Source organism: Emydura macquarii, unplaced genomic scaffold (assembly GCF_026122565.2).
Source record: "Emydura macquarii macquarii isolate MOO-44397 ecotype Brisbane River unplaced genomic scaffold, CSIRO-AGI_Emac_v2 contig_374, whole genome shotgun sequence".
In the NCBI taxonomy this organism is placed as follows: Eukaryota; Metazoa; Chordata; order Testudines; family Chelidae; genus Emydura; species Emydura macquarii.
In genome coordinates, this window is record NW_027130511.1 from 10,105,175 (window position 1) to 10,123,744 (window position 18,570).

At 44.7% G+C, this 18,570-nt stretch overlaps 1 protein-coding gene across 1 annotated transcript in view; it reads left to right on the forward strand.

The window, feature by feature from the left end:
- The window catches only part of SLC25A21 (solute carrier family 25 member 21), a 353,337-nt gene that overhangs the window by 309,584 nt on the left and 25,183 nt on the right, over positions 1 to 18,570 (forward strand). Inside the window, exon 4 of the mRNA XM_067533903.1 lies at positions 2,629 to 2,695. Coding sequence (XP_067390004.1) covers positions 2,629 to 2,695 — 67 coding nt within the window. The remainder of the gene's footprint in view (positions 1 to 2,628; positions 2,696 to 18,570) is intronic.

Here is an 18,570-nt window from a genome sequence, read left to right on the forward strand (position 1 = left end):
ACTGTCATTCTGTTTCTACCCCACAATACAGAAGAAAAAAAAAGTGCCAGTCCTTAGCATGTTCATTTACTTGCATACTATATAGCCATCCCTAACACTTAATTTGTTCATGTGTCTTTTAGATGGTAAACTTTATGGGACAGGAAAGGTCTCTTCCTCTCTTAGTACAGAACTCAACACAGCTGGGCCCTGATCTCAGTGGAGGCTTTAGGTGCTAACATAATATAGATTATTAATGCTAATAATAGCATGCAAAGTTAGGATAGTATTTTTCAGCACAATGAAATAGTAGCACCAATGGTAATAATGGACTCCAATTGCTCTGCTTCTTAAGGTTCAATCTTATAAAGAGCTGAATCCTTCCAAGAGGTGGCTGTCATTTAGCATCTCACAGTATCAAGCTTCTATTGTATAATAATTGTTCACTAAAAGGTTTAATGTGGAAAACAATAAAGCTGCTAAGAATCATACAAAAGAACTGCTACTGCAAACTGCTTGTTTCATAGCAGAACATTGTTTTCCTAATGTTGTGCCAGACCATGCCCTCCCACAAGAGGGAAGCATAGCAGGAGGTAACTAACCCCTTCCCGTCAGGATTCCCCTTACAGCATTTCTTCCAGATCTTTTTTTTTTTATCAAGGTGGAGAGTGTAAACTGGTTGGCTATTGCAACATGCCCAAGAAGAAAACAATGCTACTCCTGAGTTCATTTTAGGTCCTTGCCTCAGAGAATGATTTATTATTCAAACACAAGAAGACTCATGAATAACCCAAAAACAAAGCAATTCCTGTGACCAGGGCAGATTCAAGTCCCCAGAGGTTTTTCCCTTGCCTCTCTCAACACCAGATGGAGGACATACCTTTCCCCTTACAGCCACTTCTGGGTCATGTGACAGGCAGGTAGCGCTTAATGCTTTCCTGGGATTTTACCCAGTCACAGTGAGATTTACCCTTATGGAAGAAACAAGAGGCTAGGCCCTGAATCTGGCTGTGGATCCCTTGAGAGCTCTAGGAATCACAGGGCCAGGACCAGCTGTGGGTGGCCTGCAGCTTCCCCCAGATCCCTGGCACTGCAGCTCCAATGAAGCATCCTCAGAGTTGATGGAACTCAGCTGGGAAAATTTTGTTTTCTTGTGGAATTTCTGACAGTTGCTAAGGGGACAAATGCACTTTCCTTCAACTCCACTTCCTGCCATGTTCTCCCCATTCACATTCCCCACACAATTATCCCTAGGCCTACAAAGACCAGGGGAACATGACTGGGATTGATAAATAAAATGGTATATGTGATTATATTAAAATAATTCATAGAAGGAGCACCATCTACTGGCATGTAAGAATATGTAACATTCATAAGTTTTTAAGACCAATAAAGTTGTTGTTGTCCATTGCAAATGGCTACCTGATTACACAGCTCTTAATAAAGAGGGCCTATGGCAGAGATGGCATTCCTCCTTTCTTTATGGTGGAGGCAGATCTTGGAATGGCTCTGTGGAGCACTCTCTCTCTCCTTTAGTTTTGTATCTTCCTACTATGCTGGAAAACCATACATTTGGAGTGGGTGAATGAATTTTAATTGTAAACATATTCAAAATATTTTAGTGTAAAGTGAAAACTGATGTATTAAAACCAGTAAGAACAATAGTGTTTATATAGGTATATGTTGTTGTAACTGACCCCACTTGGACATACACTGGAGTTTGAATCTGTGACCTTCAGCACGAAGGCCACAATTCAGCAAGGTACTTAAGCATGTGCTTAATTTTAAGCATGTGAGTAGTTCCATGGAAAGTAATGCAAATGCTTAAGTGCCTTGCTAAATTGGGGGTAAAACCCTAAACCTCTATCACATAAACTGAGACTAAATCCTAAACTTAGCTATACGACTCATTAACCTTTTAGGGGACTAGCCACAAGATGGGGACAAAGATCCACATTATGAGTGGTACATTATATCACCCACATCAATTTTCAAGATGAAAAACTTGCATTCAGTCAATTCTATATGACTAGCTAACTTGGTTATGCTGTTTGACATAGTTATGCATTTTACATTTAAAATTAAGTTGTCAAATAAAAATTCCCAAATATATTTCAACTAACATTTGGAACCAAATTTTAAATTTTAAAACATTTAGAACCACATTTTAATCCAGCCGCTTGCCTACAATTTTTTGTGTGCAACTTTCTGAGTATGTTTTTTTTTTTTTTTTTCTCATATCCACATTTTTTACCTCACTTTTCTAGTTCCATCATCACTGTGGGAAGAAGTGGTAGCTAAGAAGTTCAGAAAGAATGATTAAACTCAAGTGATTATTCTTCATTATCAACAAGTTTCTTCTTTTCTTTTAAACAGTTCTCTAATTAGTACAGGCCATGTGGATTGCATTTTTGCTTACTCATTGCAGTTTCTGGTTGTCATTCCAGCAGTGTACAATGGAAATGGTAGCATTTTAGTTGCAGAATAAGCAAGAAAACAGAGCTTCACTATTGACAGTGAGGGTTGTTCTGAATAATTGGGAATTCTCTGAGATTAGTTGCTTTATTCTGACATGAAAATAAAATTACCTGTTGGCTAATGATCTTTCATACATGTGTACAAAAAATCCTTTGTTTGTTTCTTCAATAGATTGTTTGGTTTCTACAAAGGCATACTCCCGCCTATCATGGCTGAAACACCGAAAAGGGCAGTGAAGGTAAAGCACTATATTTCCTCCTTTTTTAAAAAAGTGTTACAGTAACTCTAACATTGGTTACAGTAAAACACCCCATTTGTCCCTCACCAAAGAAACGTGCTGATTGAGGTTAGAATCTTATGTTAATTAAGATATGATCCTCTGGTCTTTACTTAGAAAAAACTCCTACTGATGACACAATGAAAATTTTTCCTGATTAAAGACTGAGAACATGAAGCTCTTATTAGATATATTGTTAAGCAAGATGCATGACATTAGTGAAGAACAAATTATGACTGAAAAGTAATATTTTACCCTAATTTGTTTTGCTTGTTGTAGATGTTTTGCTTCATTGTGAATCCTCAGAAATGTGCTTATGAACTAATTCTAGGAATATGTGTGTGTATGAATGCAAATATAAAGGAAAATCTTCAAGTAAACATTTATTAAACAATATATCAATGCACTTCAAGGGCCCTCTTCCTGGTGTTTTCCTATACTCTGAGGATAATCACTCAAAAAAACCCAAGCCCTACTGTACCCTTCCATGTATTACAATCAATCATATGAATAGACACAACTCCCAGTCCTGCAAACAGCTATTATGCTTCAGCTCTGTTACAGTAGAAATAAATTAATATTGGCCTATTAAATTGCCTTCGCTATTAAATGATAACCTTATTTGTTCTCATTTCCTTCTTAAAACTTTACTTTTATTAGGATGATTTAAAACCTTTCACCACATAACTGTGGAGTTTTCCGCATTAGTTATTGTGGTTCTTCAGTTGAATGTGTATATATGGGAGGATCTCCTGTACATAGTGTTATTCATTTGATTTTTCCTCATAGAGTTCCTCTCCTTTCCTCTTTGTCACCCTCCCCACGGTGGCTGCCTCCCAACATGATTTCCTCTGAAAGCAAGCACACAACCTCCTCTAGAAGGAAACCATAAAATGTGTCCTGCGCCATTACTGTGAGTTCTACTCCCACTATTTCCTTGTACCAAAGAAAGGGGGTAGCCTACGCCCCATTTTGGATCTCTGGGCCCTGAATCAGTTCATTCGCAAGTTCCACTTTTGGATGGTCACTCTTCCCTTCATCATCCTCTTCCTCCTTCCTGGAGCCTATTTTACGGCTCTCGATATGAAGGATGCATACTTCCATATAGACATCCATCCCACTCTCCCTCCTTGGCCACATGGAGGCCTGCACCTCAGTCACACCATAAGCCCGCCTGCACATTTGATGCTTCCAATGGCTCCAGTCGGTCTACAATCCACAGTTGAACTACCTAGGCAAACAGGTCCTGATTCCCACCTTAGTACTGGCTTGTCTCACATGGTAGTGCAACCCATCCAAGGCCCCACACCACTCTCATCACAGGCGCCTCGCTTATAGCGTCGAGTGCCGATCTCAAGGGCCGCACAGCCCAGGGCCTCTGGTACCTCAGGGAAACACGGATACACATCAACATCCTTGAACTGCAGATTGTCCATCTCGCCTGCCAGGCATTTCTATCACTCATCAGTTCCCACCACGTTCAACTCCTCTTGGACAATATGACAGCTATTGTGTATGTAAATAAACAGTGGCATCAGATCTCTCTCCCTCTGCATGAAGGCCATACACATCTGGAACTGGTGCCTCAGGCACAGGATTAAGCTCCATGTCCCACATCTTCCGGATACCAGCAACTCCCTTGTGGACACACTCAGCCGCAACTTCCACAACAACCATGAGTGGGAGCTGCACAACCCTACATTGCTCTCCATTTTCCGTTGGTGATGCATGCTGCATTAGGACTTCTTTATGACCACCAACAACCACAAGCTTCCCCTCTTCTGCTTCAGAGAAGCACTTGGGCCTGGCTCTCAGGGTGATGCATTTCTTCTACCTAGTACAACCAAACTCTGCTACACCTTCCCACCCATCCCACTCCTCCTGCAAGTCCTCCACAAGGTGTGACAGGACCTAACAACACTCATCCTCATAGCCCCCTTTTGGCACCGCTAGTACTGGTTCACCAACTTCCTTCACCTCCCCTCATGCCCCCCGATCCATCTCCCCTTTCTCCTGGATCTCCTCACGCAAGTGCACGGTCTTCTCCAGCACCCCAACCCACGCCTGCTTCACCTCACAAAATAGTATTTGGATAGAGCTCACACATAGATAGGGCACGCTCCATGCCCAGACGCGATGTCCTTTCGCAGTGCAGGCAACCATCTACCAAGGCCTGCTACCAGGCAAAATGGTAACGCTTCACCGCATGGGCATCCTGCCACTGCCACCACCCCCTGGACTCTGTCTCCATTCCCACCATCCTACACTACCTTCTCCACCTTAGGCATTTGGGCCTTGTCCATTCCTTGTCTCCACCTGACAGCACTCAGCACCTTCCTTCCCCCTGTGGATGGCTTCTCCACTTTTAGCCACCTGACAACTGCTTCCTTCATGGCCTCCTCAACACTTTCCCATCGGTCAGGAAGTCTATTCCTCCTTGGGACCTTAGCCTCATCCTCTTTGCCGGCACCAAGCCACCCTTCGAACCCTTTGCTACCTCTCCCTCACCCACTTCTCAATGAAGGTGATCTTCTTGGTAGCCATCACCTCTGTTAGGTGGGTTAGCAAGCTGGCAGTTATGATGGCCAATCCACCTTTTACCATTTTCCACAAGGACAAGGTTTCCCTTTGACTCCACCCTAAGTTTCCCCCCAAGGTGGCCTCATCATTCCACCTCAACCAATCTATTCACCTCCCAACCTTCTACCACAAACTGCACGCCTCCCTCAGGTCACGAACAGTACATCCCATACTCTGGGCTTCTATCTCCAAAGCACCTGTGCTTTCCAGGCCTTGCCCAGACTCTTTCTTGCCATTGCAGAATGCTGCTGAGGCCATGCCCTCTCCTCACAGCATCTCTCTAAATGGATCTCCCATTGCATCATGGAATGCTATGCTCTTTTGCACGTCTCTCCGCCTCCTGGAGTCACCACCCACCATATCCACCCTTCTTGCAGACATCTCTTGCAAGACATTTGTAAAGCAGCCACATGGTCCACACCTTTACTGGTCTCTATGCCATTGCCCTGATAGCGGCGGTGGATGCAGCACTTGGCTGAGCCATCCTGCAGACTGTGACTTCCAGTGAGTCCTCACACCCACCTCCACACTGAGCACTACTCGCTATGCTACCCACATCTGGAATGCACATAGGGACCATCACTCGAAGAACAAATGGAGGTTACTTACTGTAAATGGAGGTTCTTTGAGATGTGTGGTCCCTATCTGGTTTCCAATAATACCCTCCATCCCATCTGCTACGGGTTCCTTGCGTGCTGGTAAGAGGGACCTGGAGTGGTGTTGACCTGCACAGCCCTAGAAGACCTCAGATGCAACACGTGGCCAACACACACGTGGGTCAACAGACACTACTACAAATAGTTTCGGCTCCGGCGTATGCGCACCCACCTCTGGAATCCAGATAGGGACCACTCATCTTGAAGAACCTCCAGTTACAGTAAGTAACCTTGATTTTTAAAGAATAATAAATGTGGGGCTCTTTCTGGTTTTTGAGCTGTTAGAATTCACATTTTCTACATATTTTTGATAATCATGAGAGCTAAAAACGTATACTTTTTTGTTTTTGTTTTTGTTAAATGAAGTCTGAGATGCTCACATAATAGCATGATTCCTGGTGCTGGGGCTTTAAAAACACCAAACATCACAAGACTCTCAGTAATATTGTGAGAATTGGCAATGCTGATATCCTTGGCCTCCCTTAAGTTTCTTTGCATGGCTCCTGTGGGCATAAAGAGGACCTAAATCTGCCTTAATGAAGCAGCAGTATTCCACAGAGGGGGCATTTCAGTGACAGGAGGGTCAGGATTACAGTGCAATGTGCTCCAGAAATCCTGGTTGATGGAGCAGCTTCTTGCAAGCTGTTATCAGCCAGCACAAGTTATAGTATTCCACTTAGAGCTCTGTGAAACCCATGGACAGAGGGCTAAAGAGAATCTAAGTGGATTCAAAATTCCTTTAGCTTTTCTTGGATATGAACATGAAACACAAAGGAAGATCATTGGTTTCTTACGTTCATTTCTCTCCTTCCCTTTGTCCAGTAACTCCTCCCCTTCCTCCCTCCCCTCACCCCCCACTCTAACAGGCCTTGGGATACACCCTTGCCACTTAGGTATGCTGGGTTGTAATGCTGTTGGTGATCTGGACTGCCATGCCCATGCAAAAGACTTTGAAGCTTGAACAGTAACTATGGAAACTCTAGCTTTTCCCTGTTCACCATCTGTAAGGGAGCCTCAACAGGGGGAAGGGCATTTTCTGGTTTCTGGCAGTCTGGTTTCTGGTTTGGTGGTATTTTTCACATAGCCAATTGTACAGGCCATTCATGTCTCATAAAAGTGCACAGGAAGGGTGACTTGAATTATGAAACTACTGCACTGATTAAAGATCATCAAGATAAACAGCAAGGTAGAGTTCCTACTGAGAAGAAATTGTCTGCATGGAATAACGTATTAACTGGGTACATCTATTTGCTTGTAAAAATAAAGCCATTAAAATCAAGGTATTCTGATGCAATATTTAACTTTAAAGCTAAGTGTCAGAGACACAGGTTCATCTCTGAAGAGATTAGATCTTTTGTCTGTCTGTCTGTCTGTCTTTGTGTCTCTTTCTCTCCATCTCTCTTTTTTTGTTTCTAAAAAGAAAGCTGGTTTTTCTGAAGGATGAAAAGTTAAATTTTATAACCCTAAATTAGCTTGGACTTGGAGAACAGAAATGAGTAGTGCCAATACAATGGTTAACAGATGAACCTTTTGTGCAAATGTATATTGTGCATCTGTTCCCAAACATCTTGTTTCAAGTATATTTTTACCTTAAAGTTATTCAGACATATGGTAACTTTGGACATAGACACTTTGGCCTTTTTTTCTGTGTAATGTGAATGTAAGTGTATCTTTGCCAGATGGGCAGTATTGGTTATTAGATATATAAATGCATATATTTTAAATATATGTATTTTTGGATTTGTGAGGATAGCTATTAACTTAATATAATGGTACAGTACAATAAATTACTTAACTCTCTGTTATTAAAGGCGCTTTGGGTGCTCATTCCCTTCAATGATTGGAGCCAAAGAAGTTTATCTATTGAAGTAGAGCCTTTTGACAAAATTATTCATACACAAAGTCATTTTGGTGTGTCCAGCTAAATTTTATATTGAGTTTTATTGGTATTGATTATTTTTCTTTATAAAGCCCTATTCACATAATACAAAACAGACTTACTACTAAATAGTTCTTCTATTTAGGAGTTTAGGAAGCTATCAATACTTTAAGGTAAAATTTTTAAGACCAAAACATTTCTAGGTAGTATATTTCTTCCTTTCTTATGGTCATTTCACAGATCTAGGAGACTATGGAAAACATTAAGGAATAGCAGAAAATCCATGAAAGGTGAAGAGGGTAAAACTGTATAGAAAGACATTGGAGAGAGAATAAAGTAAACTTTACAACAATAAGAAATCAATTTAATTCAATACTTGTACAGGCGTAAATACCTGCCCTTTCCTGGTTACTATGCGGCCAGTCCGCCGTCCAATCTAGTATTCAGTAGCTAAGATAATCTAAAATCAAGATCTAACCTATAAGTAATATTTATTATTCAATTAATTTTAAAATTAAATTAATGAAAGGACAGTTAAACATAGTCAACAGGTCAATAGTATGAAAACTAAAGCCCATTGATAAAATTTAAAATATGGAGAATAAATATATCTATATCTAAAATATATCTCAAAACCACAGGATACACTAAATGAATGTTCAGGTTCACTGTTTATCGCTAAAAAGAGCCAACATATCCGTCGTAGCATACATAGCAAGTCTGCACACACTTTCTTTAAAACTTTTAAATTTATCAATACCTAAAATTTTAAAAATTTCATCATTTCTTTCACTCCATTTACCTCTCGCCCCAACCACAAATCCAAAGAAGTGGATGATCTTCCCACCAGTGAGCTGTAGCACCTCCTCCTCCAACTCAGAGTAGTATGCCTCCTTCTCAATGTGGGCTGCCTCCACACTGTCAGCGTTGTCTTCCCATCTAACTGTGACATCCACAACGGCTACCACTCCTTCCTTTTCAATAATGAGGTCGGGTTTTCTCAACTTCCCTTCTTTATTATGAAGGTAAGGTTCAATCCAAATTTTACATCCTTTATTTCCTACTTTATCAATTAGTGCTTTAACTATTCTATTATGTCTTTTAATTCTTGCTTCTTTCATTTTTATGCACTGACCAGAGATATGAGGAATTGTCTCTTTGACCTTACCACACCATCTACATAACCCTTCCTCCATCTTCCGTCCTCTTGCTAGAGCTTCCCTGGTGGGAAAAACATTTGCTCTCGTTTGCAATGCCGCAATCAGAGAGGAGGACCTGGCCAAGCAAGGATATTTTAAAAACGAATTACTAATACAATCATTTTAAAAATATTTAATACCAATTCCCTGACATCTTAAATTATTCCATTTTAAAAACTCTTCATCTCTCCACGTTTTAGGATTAGCCGTTTTAGCACTCTATATTAAAATTTTCTCCACTAAATTTTCCCCAGCATATAAAAACGAGAAATCTATCCAATCATCTTTGGAGACAATATGTCTCCTCCATTTACAAATTAACATGTTTGGAATTTGGGTACTAAATTTTGTAACTGCTAAACCCCCATCTCTAGTTCTAGCATAGAATAGCCCGTCAGTTGTACACTGGGGAAGATGTAAAATCTTTTTAAGAGTGTTCCTAACTAAAACATCTAATTCATTTAACATATAAAGTGGCGGCTCGATTAAAAGTAATTCATAAAAAACTCTCGTTAAAATGTAAGCTTTTAAAATTATCAATTTCTGCACAGGTTTTAACGGAGCCTTACATAAACTTTCACACCAATCAATTAATTTTTCCTTAGGGGAATTATTAGCCACTCCCACCCATGGATCTATTCTTGCACCTAGATATCTTTCAGACTCACTAGGTTGAATATAATCAATTAATTCATCACTAATCCCCATTTATCTTTTGGGTTGATAACATATGTTCCCATGCTTGGGAAAATATGAAAGCCCTTTGTCTTTTTAACATTTACTTTTAAACTTGAATTTTTACAAAACTGATTAAGAATTTTTAAATTCTTAACCATCCCCTTATAGGACCTACTTAATATAGCGATATCGTCGGCAAAGGCCAATGAAGTTATCTTTCTACCCTGCACTATAAAACCATCTCCTTCATCTTCCAATGTATATAAAAGAGGGTCCATGGCTATATTAAATAAAATAGGGGAGAGCGGGTCACCTTGCTTAACTCCACTCTTAATTAAAATAGGTTCTGTCTTATCCTCACCAACACTAATTTCAGTGTAGCAATCTGTATACAAATCCTTTACAATATCAATAAAACTCTCTGATATCCCAAATCTCTTTAACCCCTTTAAAATGTGACCATGGCCAACCGAATCAAATGCCTTAGCAAGATCAATAAAAACAACAGCTATTTCGTCTTTATTTTTCTTGATCCCTTTAATTAACTTTTCTAAAATGATATATTTTCCTCACAGCCAGAGGCTGCGATAAAACCTTTTTGTCTGGGGCATAATTTAACAGCACTTGATAATCTTTTAGCTAAAATTTTTGTATACAACCTAATCCAAATCGAACCAATAGTCAATGGCCTCCAAGATGATATTTTCTTCAACTCTTGTGGATCCTTGACTTTAGGAATTAGGATTGTACGATTGCCTTTAAAACACTCTGGAATCTGTCTATTTAAAAACTAAATATTAAAAATCCTTACTAAAATCCTACTGTCTAAATTATAAATATCCCATAAATCCTTATCCTTAATTCCATCTGGTCCAGGAGCACTACTATTATCAATCTCTCTTAAGGCTTCTCTAATTTCATCAATTGATAAAGGCCAATTTAAAATTTCATTATCTACCACTTCTTTTACTTTTGGCCATCCTCTGGTATTCTCATGTCCTTCTCTACCCAAAATTTCTTTATAATAGGTTTCAATCTCCTTAACTGCTATCTTACATGTCGCTTTATCAGGTTCTCCCATAATGATCCTAGCCAACCTTTTCTTATCTTTTTCAAAGAGGGTTTGATAGAATCTAAATTTAGCTTTTCTCCCAGCATATTTTCTATTTCTATTATATTTATCAGGAGGCTTACCCACTTTTCTTCCTTGTTTCCCATTATCATTCTGTATATTATTTTCTTTATTATTTTCCAAATTCTCTACATCTTCATGAGGAGAGTTCATCAACAATTTACATAATTCCTCAAATAATCCCCAACCTTCTGCTACAGTGGCAGAAGCATTTAATTGCTGTTCAATAAAATCCAATTTCTCTAAAATACGAGCCCCATTACATCTAACTCCTGTTAAAAACCTATCAATTAAAATTTTATCTTTTAAAGGTTTAATTTTCTCACGTGGAGGAATATCTTCTAAAATATCTCCCATCCCGCCCTCTTCCCATAAAACCATAGAATCTTCATCCTTTTTAACCTTATTCTTGGCCAGGTCCCTCCTCTTATCTGATATTTGCTTATTTGTTTTTGTTTCTAATTCACTTTCTATACACTTATTAATATTTCTAATCCCTGCATATTTTATTTCAAGCTGAATCAATAATTCAATTTCCTCTTCTGTCCATACCCGAGAGCGACTTGTTTTCCCAACCACTCTAGCTTCCTTTCTTTCCTCATTCCTCACCGCAGGATGCCTATGTCTGATGTGTTGACTCCGCCCCGAGCGAGTGTAGAAGGCAGACCCACAGACCGTGCAGGCATACTTCTTCTCTGAGTTATCCACCTCCTTGGGCCTGCACTTGGGGTAGTGGCAAGCTATGTTATGGAACTGTGAATATTTACCACATTTTTTGCAAATAACTCTTATTGAAGTGCTTTTATGTACATTATTTATATGCTTCGCCCATTTACCGAAACTAGCTAAAATTTGTGAACATATAGGGCAATTAAAACAATCTACGGGATATTCTAAATAAAATATTCCCTCTTTAAATGAACTACTCTCTTTAAAACTAGCTGTATTCATAACATTTGTATTAAAATTATCTCCTAAAATATTTCTTCTATTTTCCATAGAATCATGTTGTAAATTATTAAAATTGGTATTATTATTAGTAAGATTATTAAATTCTATTAAATATGGATCATCAAAAGAATCTAAATATTTGTCATAAAAGCTAGATTTAGAATCGATTATCTTAAGGTCACTATATAAAACATTCGTAAAAGCCATCGGTAAAAGATTAAAATCTAAAACTTGGCTCTCACTAAAATCCTCTTGTTCCTCCCGAACAACACTCTTCTCTCCAACTCGGAGATTAAAATCATCCATAAAACCAGCTATTCCATCTTTTACTCTATCTATAGCATAAGGAGATAGCATCGGTCCGGCTCTATGAATAATACCCCTAATCAATTTAACACTACTAGCCGGGGCGTCGAAACTAGTAGCGGGGGCGTTTTTAACCCGGTCCAGCGCCAATCCGGTATGAAATAAAATTTGAAATAAAATAATGGACCCTGCTGTACTTGGCATTTTTCCAGGGATTTTCTTTTACCATACAGGTAAAATTGACTCTGGAAATGATGGCATACTGTACAAGAGAGGTGTATTTCATGGTTATTTAACTTAGCAATAAAGATAGTTATAGGTTTATGCCTAACACCTTTATCTTGTTGGATTATTGACAGACCTATTGCATTGATCTTAAACATATTTGCATTAACTATGTGCTGTAGATTGCTGCTAAGTCAATATGGTATCTGGAAAGCAATTAAATTCTAGGAGCTGCATTCTCCTGCTGGGGGATACGAGTAATACAGGGGAATACTATTTGTATGCTGTGGCTGAAGTATCAGGCTCTAAGATTTCAACCGTCTCAACAGTATTTGCATCATAGATATGTAATATGCATTCTCTTCTAGCTTTAAATTTAGCATTGTTACATTAACCCATTCCCTTCAGGTCCTGTGTTGTACCTGATGTGGTTCTAGTAACTTTCCACTGAAAACAGATCTGGTTCAGAAAACTCTACAAAACTTGCTGCATCACAGGGCCCTGAGTCATGGGAGTCTCCACCTCACCAAGAACAAGTTGAAATGCCAGTGTGGTATTTACTGCTCATGCTCCACTGACATGTGTTGTAGAGTAAGAGCTGTTTTATGTGCAGAGCTCTGTGAAAGTGATAAAGCAAGCCCCTGTGGGATCAGGCTGTCTCTCCACATTACAGGTCAAGCACCTCCTGGCATTTAACAGGAAAACTCCATTCCCTGTTTCTCTCAAGAAACATACATCAGTTCTGGATACATTTCCCATTGTTTGTCTGGACATGGCAGAACAGTTTGGCTACAAGTGAGGGGGTGGGAGAAGATTACACACAGAACCTTGGCCTCCCAGTTGGAATCCTATTAAATAGCTGTCCAAGAGGCACCTCGTTGGCTTGAAACAATGTAAAACAATAAAAACAATGGAATGCTCGAGCACATTCAGCACTGTAGCAGGGTCAATGGGCAGCAGTCAGGAAGATGAGAGGTTGTTGGTGACTCACTTTGAAGAGGTGGCAGCTTTTGCCCTGCGTTTCTGATAAATGTTCAGAAAACCCCGGAATACATCTGTAGTAAAGCCCTGAAAACCTCGATTTTTTATTGCTTTATTCTCTCCCAATACTGAAAGCCTCATGTCAAAGCCACCATCCTTTGATAGAGAAGTACTGGACACATGTCTGATAACTTTGGGAGACTCAAGTCTGGTGAGTTTTATAGTCCTTCTAGGCCTTGCATATTCCCTTCCCTCTCAAAACTATAAAACCATGAAACTTGTATGGAGTATTACTATTAATATCTCTAGGTTCCACCTGGAACTTGGACTTCCCCCTGCCCTCTTTATTCCCCAAACATCGCTCTTATCCTAGTTCATCATTTGGGCAGGAGTTTGCAATTCTTAAAGTAGTTACTTTGAGTGGCATTAGCCTGAAACATTATTTCAACAATTTCAGCAGCGCCCCATTTACCAATGAAACAATATGGGAAAATTTCGATGTTCTATCTGAGTGATTGCTCATATGCATTCCAATGTAGGTGTGTGCACGCCCCGTGCACAGATTCCCGGAACTTTTTCCCTAGCAAGCCCCGCATGGCCAGCTCAGGCGCCCCCTGGAGTGCCGCGCTCATATCGCGGTATAAAGGGCGCTGCTGGCACCGCGGGTCCCCAGTTCCTTCTTTCCGCCTGTGATGGTTGCTGGAACTATCGCCTCTTGCTGCGTGCAAGTAGCTCATTCCCTAGTTTTTTCTTGCTGTTTCAGAGTTGTTGTTCATTAGTTGTTATATAGTTAGATAAGTTAGTTAGTTATAGTGATAAGGTTAGAACCCCGGACGGGGTTCCTTCTACGAGGAAGTCATGCCGGGTTCCACAGGCTTTAAAAACTGTGACTTGTGTGGTAAAGCCTTCCCGCTCAGTGACCCGCATGACCGCTGTCTCCGGTGCCTTGGCGAAGAACACCGTCGAGACAAATGCAAAATTTGTAAGTTCTTTAAGCCTCGGACTCAGAAAGAAAGGGACGCGAGGCTAAAGGCAATTCTGATGGAGTCGGCGCTCCATCCAGCTTCCGAGCCGTCCTGGTCTCCGTCGGCACCGAGTGTGTCGTCGGTGCGGAGCGCCCCCCCACCGGCACCGCTTTCGGCACCGCCGCGGGCCTCGAAGGGGCCCAAGAAGACGGCACGGCCCCTGGCCGCACCGAAGGACTCCCCCCGGCCCGCGCAGGGCGGAGGGAGTACGGAGACGCCCCAGCCAAGGGCCGTAGAGATTACTCCGGCACCGGGGTCTCCGCGCGGGCTGCCTCCCCCGACTCCTGGGGGTGGGGGAGTGCACCTGCAAGGGCCGTCGACGCCGGAGGCGTTTACTGCGGCACGAGCCCTCATGGCCTTGCCTACGCCTCCGTCCCCCCCTCGGCCGAGGGACAAGGGACCTGCGTCTCGGGGCAAACCCGCGCTGGGTGGTCCCGGTGGTTGGAGACGATCCCAATCTAAGTCTCCTTCCAGACGGTCACGGAGGGTGGAGAGCGTCGGCTCCCCTCCGAGCTCCGACTCTAGGTCGTCGAGCGACTCGGCACCGCGGCACCGTGGGTGGTCCCGAGTCCATCGCCGGAGCCGCAGGTCCAGCTCCGATCTGAGCAGGGACCGGGATTCGGGCTCGCAATCTTCGGTGCGGAGCCCGTCCCGGCACCGATCCAGGTCACTGTCGGCTGTCTCGAGAGGCAGCGACTCACATCTGGCGGCACCGCTGACTCCGGCACCGATGGGCCCGGCACCGTTGCCCGCTCCGGCACCGATGGGCTCGGCACCGCTGCCTGCTCCGGCACCGATGGGCCCGGCACCGGTGTTGGCCTGGGCACCGACATCGGGGCGACTGGACTCCCCTCAGCGTCGCCATCGTCGGCACCGCTCTCGGTCTCGAGGGGGTAAGCGGCACCGCAAGTCCTCTCGCCGCAGGGGCAGGTCTGGTGCATCGTCGTCGTCGTCCCCGACTTCCTCGTATCGCCGGCACCGCAGACGTCGGTACCGGTCCACGTCGTCCTCGTCGGACCGCTCCACGCGCCGGCGACATAAGCGGCGCACGGGGGGCTCCAGTGATAAGAAGGCGGTGCGGCTGCATCAGCCTTCCCTGCAGGCCGCCGGGTGGACCCAGGGCCCTTGGCAGTGGCCGTATTGGGGACCTTGGAATGCCCCTATGCCCCAGGGCTCGGTGTCACTACAATCGGTGGTGGCCCCCACAGTACCCCCGGCCCCTAAGGCTCAAGAGCAGGGTTCGGAGGATTCGGACCCAGGGGAGGGACCCTCTACTGCACCCCTACCCTTCTCTTCCTCATCCTCGCCTGATGAGGCAGCAGCAAGGGACCGTAAGGGGCCCCTGTTCGATTTCAGGGCCCATCAAGACCTCCTAAAGAGGGCTGCTGAGAACTTGGGCATGGAGTTTAAGCTCATGTCCGAGGAGGAGGACCCCCTCTTTGGGCCCTCGAGCTCTCTGGGTCCCTCCCGGGCGACCTTGCCAGTACATGACAATGTCATGAAGATCGCAAGGAAACTTTGGCAGACCCCCTCCTCCCTGCCTTCCACTTCCAAGGGGGTGGAACGGAAATATTATGTCCCCAAGGAACCATTTGAGTTCCTCTACAACCACCCCGCGCCAAGCTCCCTGGTGGTCGATGCGGCCAACTAGAGGGACCGTCAGGGGAACCAGGGTAGCACCCCTAAGGACAAGGAGGGCCGTAAGCTGGACTTATTCGGGAGGAAGATCTACTCTACTGTGGCGCTGCAGTTTAGAGTAGCGAACCACCAGGCCCTATTTGGGAAATACAATAAGAACCTGTGGGCCTCGATGCAGAGGTTTGCCTCCCAGCTGCCCCCTGACCAGGAGGCAGATTTCTCCACTGTCCTCCAGGAGGGGGCTGTGGTGGCTACCGCTGCGCTACAAGCTGCTAGCGATGCGGCGGACACCGCCAGTAGGGCAATGGCCTCGGCGGTCGTGATGCGCCGCTGTTCGTGGCTTCAGGCTTCTGGCCTCACCCAGGAGGTTCAGCAGGCCATTCAGGACTTGCCGTTTGATGGCCTGGGTCTGTTTTCGGAGAAGACAGACGACAAACTCCATGCACTCAAGGACTCTTGGGCCACCCTGAAGTCACTCGGGTTGTATACCCCTCAGGCCTCCAGGCAGCAGTCCAGACCTCAGGCCCAGAGGCAACCACCACCCCCGCCCAGGCCGGCTCCTAGACCCGCCCAGCAGAGGAGGGGTCGTGAGCGCTACCGCGGTCCCAGCAGAGGAGGCCGTCAGGGGTCCTCTGCGGGGGGCCAGCAGGGGCCTGCAAAAGGGGGTAATCAATCTAATAAACGTTTTTGACCCAGAGCAGGAGGGTAGTACTCTTCCTTCTCTCTGGGATCTTGGCCGGCCGTTTGCGGATAGGCTTCGCCCTTTCCTTATAGAATGGAAAGCCATTACTACGGACCGGTGGGTCCTGGAGGTGATTGCCAAGGGGTACACCCTCCAGCTTACAGCCTCCCCTCCCAACACCCCTCCAAGGCCGTCCCCCATTGGGGATCTAGCCTCGGTCCGACTCCTAGTGCAGGAGATCGAGTCACTCCTTGTGCTGGGGGCGGTGGAGGAAGTCCCAGTGCCCGAGCGGGGCCGGGGATTTTATTCTAAATATTTCTTAATCCCCAAGGCGAAGGGAGGCCTTAGGCCCATTTTGGACCTACGTCGCCTAAATAAGTATATTAGGCGTGTTAAGTTTCGTATGGTCTCCCTCGCCACTATTATTCCGGTCCTTGACCCAGGGGATTGGTATGCCGCCCTGGACTTGAAGGATGCATACTTCCACATCTCAATATTACCGGCCCATTGGCGGATTTTGAGATTTGTGGTAGCGGGATGCCATTATCAGTTTCGGTCCCTACCCTTTGGGCTCTCCTCAGCTCCCAGGGTGTTTACTAAATGTATGGCCGTGGTGGTGGCCCACCTGCGCCGTAGAGGTGTTCAAATCTTCCCCTATTTGGATGACTGGTTGATCAGGGGGAGGTCGAGTTCACATGTGCAGCATAGTCTGCTTCTCACACGCGAATTGTGTGCTAGACTGGGGTTGCTTATTAATGAGCAGAAGTCCACACTTACTCCGGTGCAATGTATAGAATTTATTGGAGCCAGGCTGGATGCGGTACAAGCCAGAGCCTTCCTCCCTCAAGCGAGGTTTGAGGCGATGGCAGCCATCATATCTGATCTCCACCTGTCCCCCATGACGACAGCCAGGCACTGCCTGCAGCTGTTGGGACATATGGCAGCTTCTACATATGTAGTAAGACTGGCACGATTGAGGCTTAGACCTCTCCAGAGCTGGTTGGCTTCGGTATTCATACCGCACAGGCATTCTCTAACTAGAATGGTCCTGGTTCCCCCACAGGTTCTGTCGTCCCTCGATTGGTGGAGGGATCCGAGGGAAGTGATGACGGGCGTTCCCTTCAGAGAGTTTACCCCATCTGTGACGCTCATCACAGACGCATCCGATCGGGGATGGGGAGCCCACATTTCTCACAACCAGGGCACCCAAGGGCTTTGGTCACCGGAGGAGAGAGCTCTGCACATCAACGTATGCGAGCTCAGAGCGGTCCGATTAGCCTGCAAGGCTTTCCTCCAATACCTGAGGGGCAGGGTAGTCCAAGTCCTCACAGACAATACGGCAGCCATGTTCTATGTGAACAGGCAGGGAGGGGCACGCTCCTCGGCACTCTGCCAGGAAGCTATTCGCCTCTGGGACTTCGCAGTGAGACACGGGTTTCATTTATCTGCCTCTCACCTCCCGGGGGTACGAAACAACGAGGTGGACCGCCTCAGCAGATCCTTTTCTCCCCGCCACGAATGGTCCTTACACCAGGACGTGGTGGCTTTCATCTTCCAGCGGTGGGGTACTCCCCGTCTGGACCTGTTCGCTACAGCGGAAAACAGGAAATGCCCGAGGTTCTGCTCGCTCAAGGGTCGCGAGCCGGGCTCTCTGTCCGATGCCTTTTTGGTTCCCTGGATGGGGGATTTAATGTATGCATTCCCCCCCGTCCCACTCCTGCCCCAAGTTCTCCTCAAGATCCAGAGGGACAGGGCGAACATCATCCTGATCGCCCCAGCGTGGCCGAGACAGCACTGGTACAGCATGCTGCTCGACCTCTCCACCACCGAACCGATTCCGCTACCCAGACGGTGCGACCTGATCTCCCAGGACCATGGGAGATTGTTGCACCCCGAATTGGACT